General features: G+C 43.7%; 1 protein-coding gene across 1 annotated transcript; it reads right to left on the reverse strand.

Annotated features, from left to right (window-relative positions):
• Positions 1-4,691: 4,691 nt before the first annotated feature.
• LOC311118310 (cAMP-dependent protein kinase catalytic subunit PRKX-like) lies at positions 4,692-21,923 on the reverse strand (the record flags this gene model as incomplete). Its single annotated transcript, XM_084193121.1, has 5 exons — positions 4,692-6,762; positions 6,936-7,013; positions 8,555-8,612; positions 11,260-11,355; positions 21,804-21,923. Coding segments are annotated over 5 exons (478 nt in total), but the record flags the coding sequence as incomplete, so codon positions are not given.
• Between the last annotated feature and the right edge of the window lie 1,470 nt (positions 21,924-23,393).

Below are 23,393 nucleotides of genomic sequence, written 5' to 3' on the forward strand. Positions count from 1 at the left end.
GAAGAAGAGAGTGAGAGTAAATAAATGTCACTAAATATGGTCACATTTCAAACTAAGCAGCAAGCAAAAAACACAACGTATATCTACTGAACAAAAATATAAATGCAAAATGTAAAGTGTTGGTCCCATATTTCATGAGCTGAAAACAAAAATCTCTGAAATTTTCCATACGCACAAAAATAGTGTTTCTCTAAAATGTTGGGCACAAATTTATTTATATCCCTGTTAGTGATCATTTCTCCTTTGCCAAGATAATCCATCCACCTGCCAGGTGTGACATATCAAAAAGCTGAGAAAACAGCATGATCATTACATAGGTGCACCTTGTGCTGTGGACAATAAAAGGCCAATCTAAAATGTGCAGTTTTGTCACACAACACAATGCCACAGATGTCTCAAGTTTTGAGGGAGCGTGCAATTGACATGCTGACTGCAGGAATGTCCACCAGAGCTGTTGCCAGAGATTTGAATGCACATTTCTCTACCATAAGCTTCTTTCAACGTCGTTTTAGAGAATTTGGCAGTACGTCCAACCGGCCTCACAACCGCAGACCACGTGTATGGCATCATATGGGCGAGCGGTTTGCCGATGTCAACGTTGTGAACAGAGTGCCCCATGGTGGCGGTGGGGTTATGGTATGAGCAGGCATAAGCTATGGACAACAAACACAATTGTATTTTATCGATTTACCGTGATGAGATCCTGAGGCCCCTTGTCGTGCCATTCATCCACCGCCATCACCTCATGTTTTAGCATTATAATGCACGGCCCCATGTCGCAAGGATCTGTACACAATTCCTGGAAGCTGAAAATGTCCCAGTTCTTCCATGGCCTGCATACTCACCAGATATGTCACCCACTGAGCATATTTGGGATGCTCTGGATCAACATGTACGACAGTGTGTTCCAGTTCCCGCCAATATCCAGCAACTTTGCACAGCCATTGAAGAGGAGTGGGACAACATTCCACAGGCCACAATCAACATCCTGATCAACTCCATGAGAAGGAGATGTGTCGCACTGTATGAGGCAAATCGTGGTCACATCACACACTGACTGGTTTTCTGATCCACGCCCCTACTTAAAAAAAAAAAAGTATCTGTGACCAACAGATGCATATTTGTATTCCCAGTCAAGTGAAATCCATAGATTAGGGCCTAATGAATGTATTTAAAGTGACTGACTTCCTTATATGAACTGTAACTCAGTAAAATCTTAGAAGTTGTTGCATGTTGCGTTTATATTTTTGTTCAGTATGTACAGTACCAGTCAAAAGTTTGGACACACCTACTCATTCAAGGGTTTTTCTTTATTTTTACTATTTTCTACATTGTAGAATAATAGTGAAGACATCAAAACTATGAAATAACACATATGGAATCATGTAGTAACCAAGAAAGTGTTAAACAAATCAAAATATATGTTATATTTGAGATTCTTCAAAGTAGCCACCCTTTGCCTTGGTGACAGCTTTGCACACTCTTAGCGTTCTCTCAACCAGCTTCATGAGGTAGTCACCTAGAATGCATTTAAATTAACAGGTGTGCCTTGTTAAAAGTTAATTTGTGGAATTTCTTTCCTCCTTAATGCGTTTGAGCCAATCAGTTGCGTTGTGACAAGGTAGGGCTGGTATACAGAAGATAGCCCTATTTGGTAAAAGACAGATTCTATATTATGTTAAGAAAAGCTCAAATAAGCAAAGAGAAACAACAGTCCATCATTACTTTAAGACATGAAGTCAGTCAATCCGGAACATTTCAAGAACTTTTAAAGTTTCATCAAGTGCAGTCGCAAAAACCATCAAGCGCTATGATGAAACTGGCTCTCATGAGGACCGCCACAGGAAAGGAAGACCCAGAGTTACCTCTGCTGCAGAGGATAAGTACATTAGAGTTAACTGCACCTCAGATTGCAGCCCAAATAAATGCTTCACAAAGTTAAAGTAACAGACACATCTCAACATCAACTGTTCAGAGGAGACTGCGTGAATCAGGCCTTCATGGTCGACTTGCTGCAAAGACACCACTACTAAAGGACACCAATAAGAAGAGGAGACTTGATTGGGCCAAGAAACATGAGCAATGGACATTAGACTGGTGGAAATCTGTCCTTTGGTCTGATGAGTCCAAATTTGAGATTTTTGGTTCCAACCGCCGTGTCTTTGTGAACGGATGATGACCCAAAACACACCTCCAGGCTGTGTAAGGGCTATTTGACCAAGGAGAGTGAGGGAGTGCTGCATCAGATGACCTGGCCTACACAATCACCCGACCTCAACACAATTGAGATGGTTTGGGATGAGTTGGACCGGAGAGTGAAGGAAAAGCAGCCAACAAGTGCTCAGCATATGTGGGAACTCCTTCAAGACTATTGGAAAAGCATTCCAGGTGAAGCTGGTTGAGAGAATGCCAAGAGTATGCAAAGCTGTCATCAATGCAAAGGGTGGCTACTTTGAAGAATCTAAAATCTAAAATATTGTTTGATTTTTTTAACACTTTTTTGTTATTACATGATTCCATTTGTGTTATTTCATAGTTTTGATGTCTTCACTATTATTCTACAATGTAGAAAATAGTGAAAATAAAGAAAAACCCTTTAATTAATAGGTGTGTCCAAACTTTTGACTGGTACTATATATATTTCAAAAAAATGTAATCCACCAACCTCTTAATAGTGATACTAGCTGGGTGATGAATCCTTGTAGGGAACATCAGTAATGGAATTCAAATTCAGACCTTTCCCATCCTCTTAGGCCATTCACCCCTTGGCTATTGGCCCAGCGGCACAGACATACGCTACCTCTCAAATTAAAGTGGTTCCTGCTCCGTGCTCCCACTAAAAGACCCCTGTAATTAAGGTCATTTGCTAGCTCAGTCCTCCGTCTCAGGTATTCTTTCACAACTGGCTAACTGCATTCATCCACCAACAGCAGGCCTAGCAGCCATCCTGAACTGCCGGCTAAGTCATAGTGAGCGCACCGCTATAGGCTGCCATCACCAGAGAGACACAAGACACTGAAGTCAAAACTCGTCAGTGGCTGACTGTCACCTAGTCTTCTTGATGCGTTCATTCAGTGGTTAAGTCAAGTATAGCGTTGAGGAGGGTACATGTACTTGTTAGCACCTCTCGACAAGGCAGTGGCACAAGGCAACGCTAAACTGATGACAGGTGCTGTTGACAATCTGACGTAACAACGTTTAAAGTGCCTCAGAAAGGACCTCCGCTTGTCATTAAGGGGTGCGTGGGGGATGCTCTAAGGAGAGACTCTAGTCTTATAATTGGTGGTCAGGTGTCCAAGCGGGGCTCCTGTTTACGACCGACTGGAGTTGAGGGGTTAACACTAAAGCGTGTTGTTAGGTCTCTAGCATTGTGTCAATGACAGAGCACAGGTACCACACAGCACTTAGTGTCCTAAGGCTTGAATTTCAATTTTCTGAACATAATCCTTTTTTTAAGGGTTTAATTAAATAAACGTATTCGCAATCATTCTTAATGAGGAATGATTCAGAGAGAGTTAATTTCCTTCAATGCCTAATGGGTGTCTATGGTACGACTGTGATATGGTTGAGTCATTGTGATACATGGTGGTGGACTGGATCCCGTCTCCCCAGTCTCCAACCCCCAATGTGTTAAACATGAGTCACCGTTAGCATCTGCTGAACAACACAGAAACATAAATGGTAAACACAGATGTACAAATGACTTCACACGCCCATTACAGTAACTAACAGGACATGAGCTGCACTGTGCAGCGGGTGGAAGATGTGATATTCCCAGAGGAACACACACACAGCTTTCCTGGGATGTCAGGGAAAGAGTGTCTGTCTCAAATGGCACCTTATTCTCTATATAGTGTACTACTCTTGACCCAAGGCCTATGGGCCCTGGTCAAAAGTAGTGCACTATATAGGGAATAGTCAGTTATTACCCAGACTGCTCCACTCTGCTGTGAGTCTCTGGAGCGGTCTTGGATGTCATCACCCAGCATGCAACACAAGGAGGTCCAGACAACACGAGTCACTTTCCACTGTAAACACTAATGACTTTCTTGAAATAGGGCACCTTTAATGGTACATTGGTGCCTCTAGTTCGTTCATATGACCAAATTATAACTTTTAGATTCATTTGGATGAATGAGATCCTTTGAGGGGATAATAAAGCTCCAGAATTGATGACTGCTGTGCAGTTTAAACTGTTCATGCAACTCAATTACAATGTTGGGTAGATACAGACTAGGCTGGTGAACTTGAAGACAAATTACCAACCGACGGAAACACTCGGAAAGTTAATTTGTCTTATGACTTGAAATAGGAGTCGCTAATACTTCTAAGGCCAGATAAGAGTTATTGAATCAGAGAAGATTAAAGGTGTTGATACTCTAATAGCATTTGGCCAACCAGACAGCCATCAGTCACATCACTTACATGTCACCTACAGTACATACAAAACCAATGTGGAACTAGAAAATCACATCCTATGCTGAATTTCAAATGTAACCCTGGCTCCTACCACCCCAAGTACTCTGGTATATCTGAAACAATTACATAGATGTAAGCAATATGAAGAATTCCACCTAGCCTATCAGAAAGCAAAGTATAGCAATTACCAAATTGTTAACACACTATTAACACATTACAGTATATTATAACCACACTTCTGAGAGGAAAGAGAATCAGTTGTTGAGTCAGTGGATAGGTGGTGTTTTTAATCCAGGTTGTGTGGATCTTTTAAACAGTATCTCAAGAAGTTAAATACAGTACTGCAACATTAACAACGTGAAAGGCCATACAAAGTTTGTAAGGTAGGCTATTAAATAATAATAAAACAATCTATACACTTTGACAAAAGGCATTGGCAAAATGGTATTGGGTATAAAATATCATACGCTTGTATTGACCTAAAAGTACAGTATTCCTTCTTTCCTATTTGTTTTCTTTTTGCTAATACATAAACAAAAACATCATCTTAAAAAAAGGCAAAAGGCTGTGGATTGTAAAACAAATGCCCTAGAGACACACTTCACACTGAAAAAAAACAAGACGTAAAAAACAATACATGCGTTGTCCAAAAGTCCTAATTACACTAAACAGACCGAATAAACTCACACTGAGTTTTGTTCCATAATTGGTTATTAAGAAAATTACATAAAACATTACATACAAGCAATCAAATGTTCAATTCAAATAACTTAAGTTGACTAAAGGGCCAGAAATAATTGAGAGTTACTAAGTCAATTTTCGAGAGATTGTGATTGTACCATGATGTGTCTAGTCATGATGTGCCTTCTACTGGCCAGTGATATGATTGGTGGAGAGAAGATAACATAGTTTATTGGCTGCCTGAAGCAGATGGCCAAGTGACCTGCTGAGACTACTACCTGCGTGGCTATACATGAAACCAGCTGGAGATCTCTATTCTACAGTTCTTTATAGTACGTGAAAGAGACATAGAGAAAGATAGACATACCAGTTAATATACAGGGACATTTTTAGTTATTGTGTGAACAGCAAAATAGAACAAAGAGGATGGAAGAAAAAGATGGGAGGAAACTGAGTCCACATATAGTAGCTAGCTACACTTCGTCCACACAACACTTATTCCACGTATATTATTATTAACAGTCAACGTTTTCAACAGCACAGCTCAAGTATAAACAGTGTGTGTTATATAAATAAAGTTGAAAAAGTACCACTGACTTCAAGTCAAATAGCTTGTCAGGAGCAAAGAAGAAGACATACAGTATGTCATATCCAACCTCCTGAAGTAAGTAAGGCACCTTTTACAAGTGCTTTCTGGTCTGGCCTTGATGCGCACATGCACTGATGTCTGGCCGATAGATAGCCAAGTACTTACAGCTCAAAATGACAAGTTTAACAGCCTATTTGACTAGCGGCCAGTCAATAAAATGATATTACAAAGCTTGCTTGGCATGATATTGTAATACGTTCCTGTACATGTTTCATCCTTTCTCATTGACAAATATCCAGTACAAACTACTAAGTAAAGATATAGTAATCACATACCTAAATTCCATTTATTGTACAGCTCAATACTGAGTCTACTGTATGCGTAATAATTTTTGGATCATAAGCTTTGCTCGGTTGGTTGAGTCCCAAAAGTTCCAACAAAGAAAACTGGAACCTTTTTGGCCCAACAAAATATAAAATTCCTGATTATTGCATTTTAAACATATTAATTTCAGTAACAATGTCCTTTGGTTCAAAGAGGACCATCATTTTCTTTTTTGCATAACGTAAAAAATAAATAAACTGAGGACTGAGGATCGAGGTTTTAGTTGAGTGAAAAAAGGAAATGAATGATAGATAAATATTGTGGCGATATGATGATGCTTTGAGTTCTCTTCCACCCAATTTGGAACACTTCAATGTCTTCAAGCAAGATAAAGTTCTGGGACTTGGAAGCTTGGAAGTTCTCTTGCTGACCATACAATGGTGACATCTCAGATGATTTACCAGTCTTTCTGTTATTCAGCAAGATCCAGAAGTCTTTCTATATTTTTCCAACATCTAGAAGTTTCACTCACCTTCTCCAAGATCTAAAAGTTCTTGAAGTCTTCTCTACTTCTCCAAGACCTATATGTATTTTGAAGTATATCTGTCGTTGCTTCCGCCTTTCTAGAAGTTCTTGAAGATTTCTAAATCCTTTGCAGGCACAGGTGCGTCTTTCTTCCACTCGTCCTCGGGGTAGGCATCAAAGTTAGACGTGTCACCTTCGTGGGACACCTTGGGAACTATGGGTGGCTGAGGGAACAAAATAATGTGACGCTGAATAATTCAAAGAGCTAAAAGTATATCAACTCTAAAATGGTGAGCTTAATGAAAACAGTATGTACTGAAAATAAAGTGTACGTTTACGTGTGTTACTATTGATGTGTCTAGATGTTTGTGTGTGTAATAAAGCCAACGTGACAGACCTTCAGTTTTCTCAGAGGAACACCATCCCAGTCTATAGACTTGAACCATCTGTGCTTTTTCACATCGTCAGCCCCGTTCTGCAAGAGAAGACATTGTGCATCAGAGCTGTCTGTGGACGGTCTATTCAATACAATCTGGAATCAAGATGAATAACGTTCTTCTCGTCTGGAATAAATGGTTTGAAATAATAATCATTAGAGCAAAACACTTCATTCTTTCTAAACACTTTGTGGTGTCTGTGGTGATTCACACTGTATACTGTGAGTGTGTAGCTAGACCACTCCATGAGTCAGCTAGCTAGTCAGCTAACTAGCACATTTTCCTCAGAAAACCCTTTGAGGCACAAGTCAATAACAGACTGTGAATTGTTGATTTAATCATTGTGCTTACCAACAGTTGTTATATTGAAAAGAGCCTTCATATAATCCCACATTGACTCTTATGCCTTTGAATAGCGTAATTCAAAACACTCAGATATCATCCTTTGATTGAACGTCAGTGCCAGATACATATATGATTCCAATTAATGAATCATTACATGGCGGTAGACTATAGGGACTAGAAGTCTAAAACTGATGAACACTTGTTTTTTTTCTTTCACTCGGTCTTTCCATCTTTGGTAGATGAGTAAAAACCAGGCCTGCTGTGTTCCTGAGGCATACATACATAACGCACAAGCAAACTAGGAATAATCAGTGCGCCATGAGACTTAAGATGTGCATAGCACCTACTTTGGATCTCTCACATGTTTTACCCATTTAATACAAGAGTCTAGTCGAATGTGAAGCATTGTGCAGTTTAAAAAGAAAATCCCTCCTGTTATAACTGAGAGCAAATTCATCACAGGGGTGTAAAAATACATTCATTTACTCAAGAGGAATTACAGATCTCTCTACTGAGTGACACCGCGTCCCAAATGGCACCCTATTCCCTACATAGTGCACTACTTTTGACCAGAGTCCTATGGGCCCTGTTCAAACGTAGTGCACTATAAAGGGAATATGGTGTTACCAAGAGACCATGTTCATTGTGGAGGGAGGCTCCAGTGCTCACTGTGCAAACACAGCTTCTCTGTCGCATTCTATACATTTCCTGTGCAGATGGCTTGTGCATACTGGCTTCACTCCTACTACTACAGTGGACATCCTGGCTACCAAATGGGGCATCTTTTCAGCAAGATACTATATATATATTTGTTGAAATGGCAGGACTAAGTAATTAACCGGTACCCTGGATCTTCCATGTGATTAACTACTCAACTGACAGTGCAGAGGAAGGGGAAATCTGTTTTCCTGTGATCCACCCTAAACCCCTGCCGCCCCCTCCCACCCCTTTAAGGGTGCAAACTACCTCTACAACAACTTCCTCTATGTATCCAGCTAATTGGAACCAAATGCAGACATTCAGTCACTCCCTAGGCCCTTTCCTCTCCTGTCTGTGTTCAGACTGTGACTTCAAACTGCAAAAGACTCCCTCCACATCCTGCCGAGTCAACAAAACACTTTAAATCAGTTTAATTTGTACTGTGTATCTGTTCTTGTGTAATGTTTTTGTACAGCTTGGGACAATAAAGCTTTCTGAATCTGAATCTCAATAATGCTTTGATCTTGAAACTCACCTTCATATTGCCTAACCACCTGGCTCGGTCAATGACGAGGAATTTCTTGATGAGATCTCTGGAAAACAATAGAAAGACAGTCGGGGAGACAGTCATACACAATGAGTTCACACTAACAATCTATCTCCAGACAGCAGATCTGCTGCAGCTCTGCAGCTTCAGTCAGAAGCCAAGAGGTCCGTCTCCGTCCAAAAGCTGACAACAAGATGGATGAGCTTGGCCATTGGAACAACAGATAACCCGACGGACTCATAAAGGTGCCATGGGGTAACAGAGACATACATCCTGTGTGTGTGTGTGTGTGTGTGTGTGTGTGTGTGTGTGTGTGTGTGTGTGCGCGTGTGTGTGTGTGAGGTGCATCCTGACAGAAACATCTCTCTCTATTGCTCTCTCTCTCCCTCTTTTAATTGAGGGAAAGTGACAGATTTTAAAGTTCAACTTTTCACAACTATAAAGATGTTGGCGTAGGTATACTTTAGGGATGAATTTGGGATGAATCACAATGCCTTTAAAATGACAGTGTAAGTTTTCCGATGATATGCGACCGGCGCTGACAGAGCGAGCTTTCAATAAAGCTGCCGTATCTCACAACGAACGAGCTGCCAGCACAGACGTAAATATCCTAGCAGAATATTGACAGTGTGCATTTTATCTTTTTAAACCCTCCCAACTAACAAACTTCACAATCCTACAGCCTCCGCTCTCATTCAGTGCTCTCTTTTACAGTTGCTAGGGCAAGGACTGAAATGGGGAAACAATCCTTCTCCTATAATACTCCTTGGTCCTGAAACGAACTACAAAATACTTTAAAACTAGAGGAGAGTGTCTGAGTTTAAAGCTCTGATCAAAGAAAATGTCACTGAATTGTTCCAATGTATTGTATTGTGTGTGTACACACGGACTACTTCCTGCTGACCTCTTGCTAGGTCTCCCTCAAAAAATACATTTCTAACATCAACAGTCATTTCCTGGTTAAATACAAATATGGTCATAAAGCCTGACTTTCCTTAACCCCAACTGATTGCCCAATCTGAGAGAATTATATCTTACGCAATATGTAAGCGATAAACAATGTCACTGTACATTTCTATAGAAATATACCACACAGCAGGGCTTTGTCTGGATCAAAATGGAGCTTTGGTGGTGGGAATGGCAGGGGTGTGGCAGTGGGCGTGGCCAATGATGCGGTCACCCGACCAACATTTTTGAGGAATTCTACACTTTATACCATGGGCGGAGAGAATATTGTTTCAGTTTTAAAGCAAATTTCCTGCAAATCTACACATTTTGCCATGGCTTATGTGTGTTCTTATGCTATCTGAGTGACTCAAACATTATAACAAAATCAATAGAGCACTGAAAACATTTTTACCATCCTGAAAATTATTTTATATCTATCTATCGGTTTGGACTAAGGCGGCCTGAAAAAATAATTTTCTATGCAGAAAACCTGGCACAGTGGAATTAGGCTATACTCTGGATACTAAATACAGTATATTTTGAATGGCATATAACACCTTACAATAAGTAGGTCTAATACCTGTTTAGTAATACTGTAACACATCTTATCTTCTATGCGATAGAAAATAGTTAGTGCAATGGACAGACAGACACCTCTGCCTCAGGTTCTACCCATCAGCCCTGATGGATGGGAGAGGGTCAAAGTGACAGTGATATAGCTGGAGGGAATATTAAAAAAATAAAACCCTTCTGTCTGTCTGGTGGCCAAAAGATAGATTGTTTAAGTGTTTGGGGCTCTATTGTCAGTGTGTTATGTAGCAGCGGGACTGTGTGCGTGTGTGCGTTAGGCAACACTGTGTGTGTGTGTGTGTGTGTGTTTGGTAACACCGTGTGTGTTTGTGGCCTCTCCCAGGTCTCCGGCTGGGCCAGTGTGTCAGGGCTGATTGAGTACGTCCCAGGCCCTCCTCTCCTTCTAAAGCCGGTAATCTCCTAACATTACTCCAGCCCCCAGCTGTTCTGAGGAGCAGCGTGATGGTTGTGATGGGTTTAAAGGACGAGTTGCAACTCAGCAGGGTGTGTCATTAGTGAGGCCCCACACCCCACATTCAGTGTAGCTAGCTCTTTATCTTCTGCATGGGAGGCTGATTGACCCTGTCGTTTGGGAGGATGGTTGCGCTGTGTGACGTAGCCGTTAGCACACACACGTAGATCGTTGTCTGCGTGTGCAGGCAGGCACACACGTTCATCCACACATACGGTCACACACACATCCACGCAAGCATGCACTGAAGAGATAAGTTAAATATTGGATTTGGTACATTCCCAGATGCACATACACAACTAAAAAGGTATTCATAATGCAGTCCTGCCAAATTCCAATTGTCAGGTCCTTATCATGAGTATTGGTAATGCATTTCCAAAACACACCATGTTTGTTATGGGTAGAGAGAGTGTGGTGGTGGATACGGTTGTGTTTCCAATAACAGTCTGGAGAAGGAACATTTTGTTTCCTGCATACCAAGACCCTAAATCTAAAAGTCTGATTGAAATGTGATGTGAAAATCAACTTCCATAAATTCAGATGACTCCTCACAACTTGAAATTATATAAGATGGCTTATCGTCGATAACGTATCATAGTGGAATGCATTTGTGCCGAGGTAGTGGTAGACCTTGGGTACTTTGCCTCCATTTTTCACCCACAATCCTCTGTGCTTGGGTGTGTGTGTGTGTGTACTGACTTACTTTACATAGAAATCCAGATGCCGCGGGAATTCCAGCTTTCCGGCGAGGATCTTCTGATAAATACCAAAAGGATTGTCATCAAAAAACGGTGGGTACCTTCAGAGAAAAATAAAAGAACATGTCATAAAACAGTAAATCGCTCCTCAACCGGTGATTACTTGCAAACTCCTCCAAATTTTTGTTCCTTTTGGCAAACACTAAAGAAATAGAATAAAATGAAATCACCGTGTAAAAATAGCATCATAAAGCCAAGTTTCCATCCAACCTATTTATGCGAGTAAAGTACCTCGGATTAAAATGTCACGACAGGCCTGACGGTAAACTTTCCAAATGTCCGCCAAGCAAAATGCTTGGGATCTTGTCTCTGTAAAATGTATTATGTGAGAAATGGCGGTGGAAACGCCTTTACGCGCAAATATTGATATAACCATTATATTGAAGTAAACTTAGTGTCACGCAATGATATGTTGTGTGTTCCTCCCACTACGACTCGGGAAAGCATGCAGTTTATTAGGCTACAGGTGAAATAAGTTATGATGAACTTCCCAGGGTGGTAAAAGTGCACGGTGATGAGCTTGATGGTGACATGATGATCGATGCTTGGCTGCTGTTTGACAAATAATCTTGCTTTTTTGTCCATAATAATCTCATAATGTAGGTAGCCTACCTGCACTGTATCTGACAGCTGTCGGCTAGAGCGCACGTGCAAAGACCACATTTGCTTAACAACCGCAACATTTTTTTGTGACAAAACCATCAGTAGAGTTGAAAATGCGATGGAAACCCATTTACTTGTATCGGAACATAGGAATTTAACCGCAAAAGTAATTTTGATATGCCCTACGTCAACACGCACAGCTTATTATCCGCAACAAATCAATGTGATGGAAACACATCTCTGGTGGGAAAATGTACATATTGTTTTTATGCAGATGTTTGAATAATAGATGGGAACCTAGCTATAGACAGGGAATTGAAAGGGCTGCAGTAAAATACACAACAACACAAAGCAGTGAAACACGTGACCCTACAGTTTAATTAACTCATCTGGTGACCTGTGTGTGCTGTTTGACCCTGTGTGTGTATGTGAACACAGTCGCCTACGTGTCTCTATCTCACAAGCATTTCGCTACACCCGCTATAACATCTGCTAAACACATGTTTGTGACAAACAAAATTGGATTTGATTTGATGTAGTATAGTGCTATAGCTCCACAGACCAATCAGCTGCATTCTGGTGACTCTGATGGTTTAATGCTGAATGCTTTCCCAGCACTGCTCTGCTCCAGCCTGGACAAGCCATTAACCATGCAGGCTGCATTACATAATGGGCCAGGCCAGCCTAGCTAAATGCATTACACATGCAGCAGACAGCCGGATAATCACACCAGTTTGTCACAGGGGCTGCCGAGCCGAGCCAGTCAAAATGGAGTCAGAACACAGACCAACTTTTTTTTTTTTCATGTAGCGGTCTGAGAGAATTGTGTCGTAGATTCATTCAAGTCAGATGGTCAGACGAAAGCCAGATAAGACATATTACCAACTATCCAAAGGAAAACTGCATCAGTGGATGATGGCACGCACCAATCAAAACCTGTCAATAAACTGAAATGACTAATACGGACAGGAGGAGGAAGGGAGAAATAATACCCGGTAATAATGTTTGGTCATGGCCTGAGATCAGAATAAAGTCCTTCAGAGAAGCTCCTTGCCAAGGGGAATGTAATATCTTTAGCAGGGACAGGTCTCTACGGTGAACGACAGAGCAGAAGGGAGAATAAAAAGTGTCTGGGCGTTGGTAGAATACGAGGGGAGCCAAAGGATGAATCAACAGAGAGCTGATGTCCTGATGGGCCCTCCTCTTACTGGATGGTAGAGGGAGAGAGAGAGAGAGAGGGTGGGAGGACAAGTGCAGACTACCCCCCCAGGCTACAACCCCGCTCCCCCAGGTACCCCCGCCAGCCTGCCGGTAGATGAGTCTAGGTCCCCAGTGATGTACAGTGAGAGACTAGAGACTCGGCTCCTCTTACTTAACAGTAACCTACGGTTTTATGTAACACCTGAGGTGTCGCCAAGATTCCACAGGGAGAGGAGGATGGGGAGGAATGGATGGAGGAAATGGTGAAAACAGGATAAATGAAAACAGGGAACAACTAACATGTTTAGGAGTAGGAGTTAGGATAGTCTGCATGTAGGAGTAGGCCTAGGTGTTTAGGAGTAGATTTAACCTAGCACAGCTACAGTAAGAATCTACAAGAATACTCCCAAGAATAGTTAACTTCCATATCTTGTAGAAAAACAGTTAGGCCTATACGTCTGCAAATAAAACTGTTTCTGGTTCGCATGGAACTGGATAGGCTACATTGACCAGAGAATATGTTGTGGGGCGGCGCACAATTGGCCCAGCGTCGTCCAGGGTAGGGGAGGGAATGGCCGGCAGGGATGTAGCTCAGTTGGTAGAGCATGTGGGTTTGAAACGCCAGGGTTGTGGGTTCGATTCCCACGGGGGTATAAAAAAATAATGTATGCACTCACTAACTAAGTCGCTCTGGATAAGAGCGTCTGCTAAATGACTAAAATGTAAATGTAAAAAATGTGATGTGAGTGGGAGGGAGGACCACACACGCAGAACGACAGGGTGGTTTTCATTAAGGAGAGCAGGCTCCCCCTCCAGGCAGGATTAGATACAGGATGATACAAGCCTACTGGACTGTGTGTGTGTGTGTCGGTGTGTGTGTGTGTGTGTGTCGATGTGTGTAAAATACAGGCGGGCTGGACTGAGTGTGTGTGAAGCTCAGTGCACAGATGACCCCGTCATGATTATTCCCAGAAGTCAGGACCATCGGGGCGGATGTTTGACTTTGTAAACATACCACACCATGTAACTTTCAGAAGCCCCCTCTACATTCTTCCAGTCCAGAAGCTACAGGACCTTTGACAAAACAGTTACGCGACAGTCAACCTTTTAGGGCGTGTTGTTCTGAAGGGAGTTTTGTCTCCTGGAGCGCTGAGTGTGTGTTCACACTTCAAAGGCCAGTGTGATGAATGCTATGGAGAAGGTCACATTCAGAAGCCAAGGCCACTGAATTCTCCACTGGCACATGAATAGACTAGGGTGAGGAGATACGTACAGAAAGACCTCTGATTCACTGACAACTTCACTACCACTCTAGTACGTTTCTATACTCATATACATTTAATAAATATGGTAAATAATAAAAAAATATGAATACAATTAAAACATTTAAATAAATCTCAAAGTTCGAATACATGTTATAGATTATATTTTCCCAACTGTTCAGCCGTGTAGTGAAGAAAAGCGGAGTGATGTTTTATAAGTAGATTATTAGAGCATGGCGCTTGTAACGCCAGGGTAGTGGGTTCGATCCCCGGGACCACCCATACGTAAAAATGTATGCACACATGACTAAGTCGCTTTGGATAAAAGCGTCTGCTAAATGGCATATTATTATTATTATTATTATTATTATTATTATTATTATAAGTCTAGCTGCCAAATACTAGGCCTATCTATGTTGATTTTGTTCAAAGGCATACATATGAAGTCATATCTCTGATTTTAAAACATTTTAACCCACTCTGGAGATAAGGGCTATGCTACATTTTCATAGCAAAACAAACACACACCCAAACACATCCTGTGTACTGAGGTTATAACAACTAGTGCCCTCTAGGGGTGACTAATTCACATGATAGTGCAGTGGTTCCCAACCTTTTTTGGTTACTGTACCACCAACTCAATTTTGCTCTGTCCGGAGTACCCCTGAAGTACCCCCTCATGTTACCAGTAGGCCTATGGTCTCATGAGTCTTCTCAACTACCCCCTGTGGATAGGCCAAGTACCCCCTGTGGTTCTAGTACCCCTGGAAGGGAACATCTGGGATAGTGTACTGAACATCACACTATCACAGTCCTTATCTCTTGCTTCCATGGATTGTATGATCCAACGCATTGTCTATGTAATATAATATGGCGCTTAGCAGACACTTTTATCGACTCACAGTTCAGTGAGAATACATAGGCTAGGCCCTATGTATTAGCCTAGTATATGTAGCCTATGTGACACCTGCAGGAATGCATGTGGACTATAAGCAAAAAGCAAGCACTTACAGTGGGGGAAAAAAGTATTTAGTCAGCCACCAATTGTGCAAGTTCTCCCACTTAAAAAGATGAGAGGCCTGTAATGTTCATCATAGGTACACGTCAACTATGACAGACAAAATGAGGAAAAAAAATCCAGAAAATCACATTGTAGGATTTGTTATGAATTTATTTGCAAATTATGGTGGAAAATAAGTATTTGGTCACCTACAAACAAGCAAGATACAATATATTTGTGCTAAGCTAGCCAACGTTTAATTATTGCTGCGTTATGAAAGGAACTAGACACGGACACGAATTATCTGCTTAGTGTGTTAACACACTATTGGTGGTTTGTTGTGACCAAGTGTTGGTGCTAAACTGTGTGTTATTGGATGCTAGCACGCTAGTTAGCTATGGTGTCATAGTTAGCTAGCTGAATAAAGTGGGTTGAGTCTACTCCTTTAAACATTGAACCGCTGTGGTTCACAACAATTCTGATTTCTAAAGGTGGAAGTTGGGAGAGTTTTTGTTCGGGTGGTTCAGTGAAACAATTATAGTTTCTGAGGTGGAAGTTTTGGTGAGGGAGGCCCTGCTCTCTCTTCTTCCAGATGTTTAGTTCATTTCATTCCGATCTCCTCTGCATTATTGTAGCCATTTGCTACAGCCTGTCAACTATGCCTCTGCCTATCCCTGTTCTCTCCTCTCTGCACAGGCTACACAAACGCCTCACACCGCGTGGCTGCTGCCTCTCTAACCTGGTGGTCCCTGCACGCACCCCACACCTGGAGTTCCAGGTCTCAGGCAGCCTCTGGAACTGCCGTTCTGCTGCCAACAAAGCTGACTTCATCCCAGCCTATGCTAACCTCCAGTCCCTCGACTTCCTGGCGCTGACGGAAACATGGATTACCACTGAAAACACTGCTACTCCTACTGCTCTCTCCTCGTCTGACCATGTGTTCTCGCATACCCCGAGAGCATCTGGTCAGAGGGGTGGTGGCACAGGAATCCTCATCTCTCCCAAGTGGACATTCTCAATTTTTCCCCTAACCCACCTGTCTATCTCCTCATTTGAATTCCATGCTGTCACAGTCACTAGCCCATTTAAGCTTAATATCCTTGTCATCTATCGCCCTCCAGGTTCCCTTGGAGAGTTCATCAATGAGCTTGACGCCTTGATAAGTTCCTTTCCTGAGGATGGCTCACCCCTCACAGTTTTGGGGGATTTCAACCTCCCTATGTCCACATTTGACTCATTTCTCTCTGCCTCCTTCTTTCCACTCCTCTCCTCTTTTGACCTCACCCTCTCACCGTCCCCCCCTACTCACAAGGCAGGCAATACGCTTGACCTTATCTTTACTAGATGCTGCTCTTCTACTAATCTCACTGCAACTCCCCTCCATGTCTCCGACCACTACTTTGTTTCCTTTTCTCTCTCGCTCTCCTCCAACACTACTCACTCTGCCCCTACACAGATGGTAATGCGCCGCCGCAACCTTCGCTCTCTCTCTCCCACTACTCTCTCCTCTTCCATCCTATCATCTCTTCCCTCTGCTCAAACCTTCTCCCTCCAATCTCCTGATTCTGCCTCCTCAACCCTCCTCTCCTCCCTTTCTGCATCCTTTGACTCTCTGTGTCCCCTATCCTCCCGGCCGGCTCGGTCCTCCCCTCCAGCTCCGTGGCTTGATGACTCATTGCGAGCTCACAGAACAGAGCTCCGGGCAGCGGAGCGGAAATGGAAGAAAACTAAACTCCCTGCCGACCTGGCATCTTTTCACTCCCTCCTCTCTACATTTTCTTCATCCGTTTCTGCTGCTAAGGCCACTTTCTACCACTCTAAATTCCAAGCATCTGCCTCTAACCCTAGGAAGCTCTTTGCCACATTTTCCTCCCTCCTGAATCCTCCCCCCCTCCCCCCCCTCCTCTCTCTCTGTGGATGACTTCGTCAACCACTTTGAAAAGAAGGTTGACGACATCCGATCCTCGTTTGTTAAGTCTAATGACACTGCTGGTCCTACTCACACTGCCCTACCCTATGCTTTGACTTCTTTCTCCCCTCTCTCTCCAGATAAAATCCTGCGACTTGTGACTGCAGGCCGCCCAACAACCTGCCCGCTTGACCCCACCCCCTCCTCTCTTCTCCAGACCATCTCCGGTGACCTTCTCCCCTACCTCACCTCGCTGATCAACTCATCCTTGACCGCTGGCCATGTCCCTTCCGTCTTCAAGAGAGCGAGAGTTGCTCCCCTTCTCAAAAAACCAACACTCGATCCCACTGATGTCAACAACTACAGACCAGTATCCCTTCTTTCTTTTCTTTCCAAAACTATTGAGCGTGCCGTCTTTAGCCAACTCTCTTGCTATCTCTCTCAGAATGACCTTCTTGATCCAAACCAGTCAGGTTTCAGGACTGGTCATTCAACTGAGACTGCTCTTCTCTGTGTCACGGAGGCTCTCCGCACTGCTAAAGCTAACTCTCTCTCCTCTGCTCTTGTCCTTCTAGACCTGTCTGCTGCCTTTGATACTGTGAACCATCAGATCCTCCTCTCCACCCTCTCCGAGCAGAGCATCTCCAGCGCGGCTCACTCCTGGATTGCTTCCTACCTGACCGGTCGCTCCTACCAAGTGGCGTGGCGAGAAGCTGTCTCCGCACCACGTGCTCTCACCACTGGTGTCCCCCAGGGCTCAGTTCTAGGCCCTCTCCTTTTCTCCCTATACACCAAGTCACTTGGCTCTGTCATATCCTCACATGGCCTCTCCTATCATTGCTACGCTGACGATAAAAAACTAATCTTCTCCTTTCCCCCTTCTGATAACCAGGTGGCGAATCGCATCTCTGCATGTCTGGCAGACATATCAGTATGGATGACGGATCACCACCTCAAGCTGAACCCTGGCAAGACGGAGCTGCTCTTCCTCCCGGGGAAGGACTGCCCGTTCCATGATCTCGCCATCACGGTTGACAACTCCGTTGTGTCCTCCTCCCAGAGTGCGAAGAGCCTTGGCGTGACCCTGGACAACACCCTGTCGTTCTCCGCTAACATCAAGGCGGTGACCCGCTCCTGCAGGTTCATGCTCTACAACATTCGGAGAGTACGACCCTGCCTTACACAGGAAGCGGCACAGGTCCTAATCCAGGCACTTGTCATCTCCCGTCTGGATTACTGCAACTCGCTGTTGGCTGGCCTCCCTGCCTGTGCCATTAAACCCCTACAACTCATCCAGAACGCCGCAGCCCGTCTGGTGTTCAACCTTCCCAAGTTCTCTCACGTCACCCCCCTCCTCCGTACACTCCACTGGCTTCCAGTTGAAGCTCGCATCCGTTACAAGACCATGGTGCTTGCCTATGGAGCAGTGAGGGGAACGGCACCTCTGTACCTTCGGGCTCTGATCAGTCCCTACACCCAAACGAGGGCATTGCGTTCATCCACCTCTGGCCTGCTGGCTCCCCTTCCTCTGCGGAAGCATAGTTCCCGCTCAGCCCAGTCAAAACTGTTCGCTGCTCTGGCACCCCAATGGTGGAACAAGCTCCCTCATGACGCCAGGACAGCGGAGTCACTCACCACCTTCCGGAGACATTTGAAACCCCACCTCTTTAAGGAATACCTGGGATAGGATAAAGTAATCCTTCTACCCCCCCCCCCCCAAAAAAAAATTTGTAAAGTGGTTATCCCACTGGCTATAGGGTGAATGCACCAATTTGTGAGTCGCTCTGGATAAGAGCGTCTGCTAAATGACGTAAATGTGCCCTTGAGCAAGGCACTTAACCCTAATTGCTCCTGTAAGTCGCTCTGGATAAGAGCGTCTGCTAAATGACTAAAATGTAAATGTAAATGTATGATTTCTGGCTCTCACAGACCTGTAACTTATTCTTTAAGAGGCTCCTCTGTCCTCCACTCGTTACCTGTATTAATGGCACCTGTTTGAACTTGTTATCAGTATAAAAGACACCTGTCCACAACCTCAAACAGTCACACTCCAAACTCCACTATGGCCAAGACCAAAGAGCTGTCAAAGGACACCAGAAACAAAATTTTAGACCTGCACCAGGCTGGGAAGACTGAATCTGCAATAGGTAAGCAGCTTGGTTTGAAGAAATCAACTGTGGGAGCAATTATTAGGAAATGGAAGACATACAAGACTACTGATAATCTCCCTCGATCTGGAGCTCCACGCAAGATCTCACCCCGTGGGGTCAAAATGATCACAAGAACGGTGAGCAAAAATCCCAGAACCACACGGGGGGACCTAGTGAATGACCTGCAGAGAGCTGGGACCAAAGTAACAAAGCCTACCATCAGTAACACACTACGCCGCCAGGGACTCAATTCCTGCAGTGCAAGACGTGTCCCCCTGCTTAAGCCAGTACATGTCCAGGCCCATCTGAAGTTTGCTAGAGTGCATTTGGATGATCCAGAAGAGGATTGGGAGAATGTCATATGGTCAGATGAAACCAAAATAGAACTTTTTGGTAAAAACTCAACTCGTCGTGTATGGAGGACAAAGAATGCTGAGTTGCATCCAAAGAACACCATACCTACTGTGAAGCATGGGGGTGGAAACATCATGCTTTGGGGCTGCTTTTCTGCAAAGGGACCAGGACGACTGATCCGTGTAAAGGAAAGAATGAATGGGGCCATGTATCGTGAGATTTTGAGTGAAAACCTCCTTCCATCAGCAAGGGCATTGAAGATGAAACGTGGCTGGGTCTTTCAGCATGACAATGATCCCAAACACACCGCCCGGACAACGAAGGAGTGGCTTCGTAAGAAGCATTTCAAGGTCCTGGAGTGGCCTAGCCAGTCTCCAGATCTCAACCCCATAGAAAATCTTTGGAGGGAGTTGAAAGTCTGTGTTGCCCAGCGACAGCCCCAAAACATCACTGCTCTAGAGGAGATCTGCATGGAGGAATGGGCCAAAATACCAGCAACAGTGTGTGAAAACCTTGTGAAGACTTACAGAAAACGTTTGACCTGTGTCATTGCCAACAAAGGGTACATAACAAAGTATTGAGAAACTTTTGTTATTGACCAAATACTTGTTTTCCACCATAATTTGCAAATAAATTCATTAAAAAGCCTACAATGTGATTTTCTGGATTTTTTTCCCTCATTTTGTCTGTCATAGTTGACGTGTACCTATGATGAAAATTACAGGCCTCTCTCATCTTTTTAAGTGGGAGAACTTGCACAATTGGTGGCTGACTAAATACTTTTTTCCCCCACTGTAGTCATGTGTAGGCTGGGCTATAGAGAACAAATCATTTAACTTGGTGCCCTCGTCTAAAAGAGGAGCGGAAGAGCATCCGGCCACTTGAGTGAGGCTATATGGTGAGACTATATGTTTACATTTACATTTGACATTTTAGTCATTTAGCAGACGCTCTTATCCAGAGCGACTTACAGTTAGTGAATACATATTTTTTTTATACTGGCCCCCCGTGGGAATCGAAACCACAACCCTGGCGTTGCAAACGCCATGCTCTATCAACTGAGCTACATCCCTGCCGGCCATTCCCTCCCCTACCCTGGACGACGCTGGGCCAATTGTGCGCCGCCCATGAGTTGCTAGCAGACATCCACTCAGTCAGTCAGTCATTCATTCATTCATTCATTCATTCAAGACTAGTGTACTCTACAGAAGCACTGCTGAAATAGGATTTCTATAGACTTCAGGCTGCAGTTGTACCATAGCTAAATGGCCCGGCGTCACTATCTGTGTTCCAAATGGTACCCTATTCCCAGGTCCCATTCTGTGACAGTGGGATTCTGAGACGAGAGAGCATAGCTTAAAGCCACCACAGTTTGTTCATATGAAACCTTGGCCTCCACAGATCACACACAGGTGGGAATGCGTCAGAATAAGTTACCTTTGACCTTTTTTCAACCTGTCTTTCATCCTTAAGACCGTCCACCTCCGTCATCACAGTAACACAAGGCAGACTAGTCTTGGAATTAAGCCCACTACAGAGTGACGTAACCTCATAAGTTCAACTCTCTGAATAACAGCACACTTGTATCTCCATTGACTCACCACAGACATTCTGCTGGATACTACCCATTGTTCATAGACAGAGCCCACTGTCCATAGAGGACCGCCACTCTCCATACATACTACTACACAAGGATGGGGTCAATTCTATTTCAATTCAGGAAGTAAACTGGAATTCCGATTCCAATATCTTTTATTAAAAAGCAATGAGGAGAATTGGAATGTTAGTTTACTTCTTGAATATATATGAAATTGACCCCAACCCCTGCTAATACCACACACAGTCCTCCTGTCCTCTGGTGGACTGGGGACCCCTGGTGTTCAAGCCATGCCCTGTCAGGGGACATTACAGTATTCAGTTCAACCCCTGGCCAGTCAGGACTCATGACACTAGTGTTCAGCTCAACACCCATCCTTCCCATTCAGTCAGAGGACAGGACACTACTACTCACCCAGCCAGCATCTCAAAGATGAGGATCCCCAGGGCCCACCAGTCCACCGCCCGGCCGTGACCTTTGCTCTGGATGACCTCTGGGGCCAGGTACTCTGGGGTTCCACACAGAGTCCATGTCCTGGATGGAGCGATGGAGAGAGACCGAAAGAGAAAGAGACATAAAAGAGAAACAATATTCGTTTGAACTATTTACATTCTAGATGTTACGTTACTACAACAGAACACAGGAACATGCACACACATACAACTTTTATTTTGACTGTGTGGCCAATAATGTCTGACTGATGATCATTCCAAGCCTAGGTTTCCCCAAGGGTCATCCTGTGTGCCACGCACACTGCACATTCCAATGAGTTTACCCTTGAGAGAGGAGACTCCTGTTACATACAGGGAAAGACAACCCCAGTCTTGTAAAGTAATCAAGCTGCTGTTTATAGTAGTGTCCTGTATGCAGGCTGATCTCACAGTAGTATCAGCTGTCAGTCGACTGGTCCTTCAGTCAGTAGTAGTGTAGTCTATGCAGGCTGATCTCACAGTAGCATGTACATTGATATGGTATAACTAAGACAGCGTGTGTAGCCTGATCTCACAGTACTATCGGGTGGTATTTGGATCCAACAGAGCGACGGATCTTTAGTTTGCTGGAAGTATTGGTTCTGGTTGTGTTATTGGTAGATCAATGTCTTTGGTTCAATAGTACAGCTGATTTAACACTGGCTGGAAGATATATAAAAGCCTGGATCACTATGTTCAGGCCAGGGAGGGCATCTGAAGTGGGGAGCAAAATAGGACACAACAAAATTATCATTTTTATCAGATTTTTAAAATGTTCTGATGAAAAAACAACACTGGCCCGCTGGAAAATAACCATTTTGGTCGGTTGCCATGGTGATGGTTAATTTGTATGCAAATGGTTACTCTGTTTAAGGAGCAGGCTCAAGGTCCTTGGTTTCATTTGTACATTTCCATCTTTATTATATATTTTGAGGTGAACAAGAATGGGACAATTTGGACGCAATGAGGAAAATGCAGCTTGCACTGTAATTGCATGTTTTTTGTCGCATGGCTCTTTATCACATAGGCATATCTACCGCAGGCTCAGAGTAGTCTCTCTGGACAGAGTGCTGCTCTACGCCTGGCAAAGCTGGTCTAATAAAACAGTTAACTCCGAGCACGTCCTAGAACCAAGCGGGTCAATATTATTCTGCCACTAGGTGGCACTGTGGAAGCATCAACAGTGTGGTGTGGTATTTCATCTTGTAAACTGATCACACACACACACACACACACACACACACACACACACACACACACACACACACACACACACACACACACACACACACACACACACACACACACACACACACGGAACACCACCAGTGGCAAGGCAGCCAACTCTCCTATTCGTTTGTTCTTCACATGCTCCACGCATTCAAGGCAATTCCTTTTGCCTTCCATTTCTTTAAGTGGGTCACAAGTTGCACATCAGAGCCACATCTAGTACAAATCTGTTTTATTCTCCCGGCCAGAGAAAATGGAATCTTACTCCATTCTGTTTACATGTCAGTGGGTCAGGTTTGTGTTC

The sequence above is a fragment of the Coregonus lavaretus genome, assembly GCF_964263955.1.
Source record: "Coregonus lavaretus genome assembly, contig: HAP1_SCAFFOLD_4898, whole genome shotgun sequence".
Taxonomy (NCBI): domain Eukaryota; kingdom Metazoa; phylum Chordata; class Actinopteri; order Salmoniformes; family Salmonidae; genus Coregonus; species Coregonus lavaretus.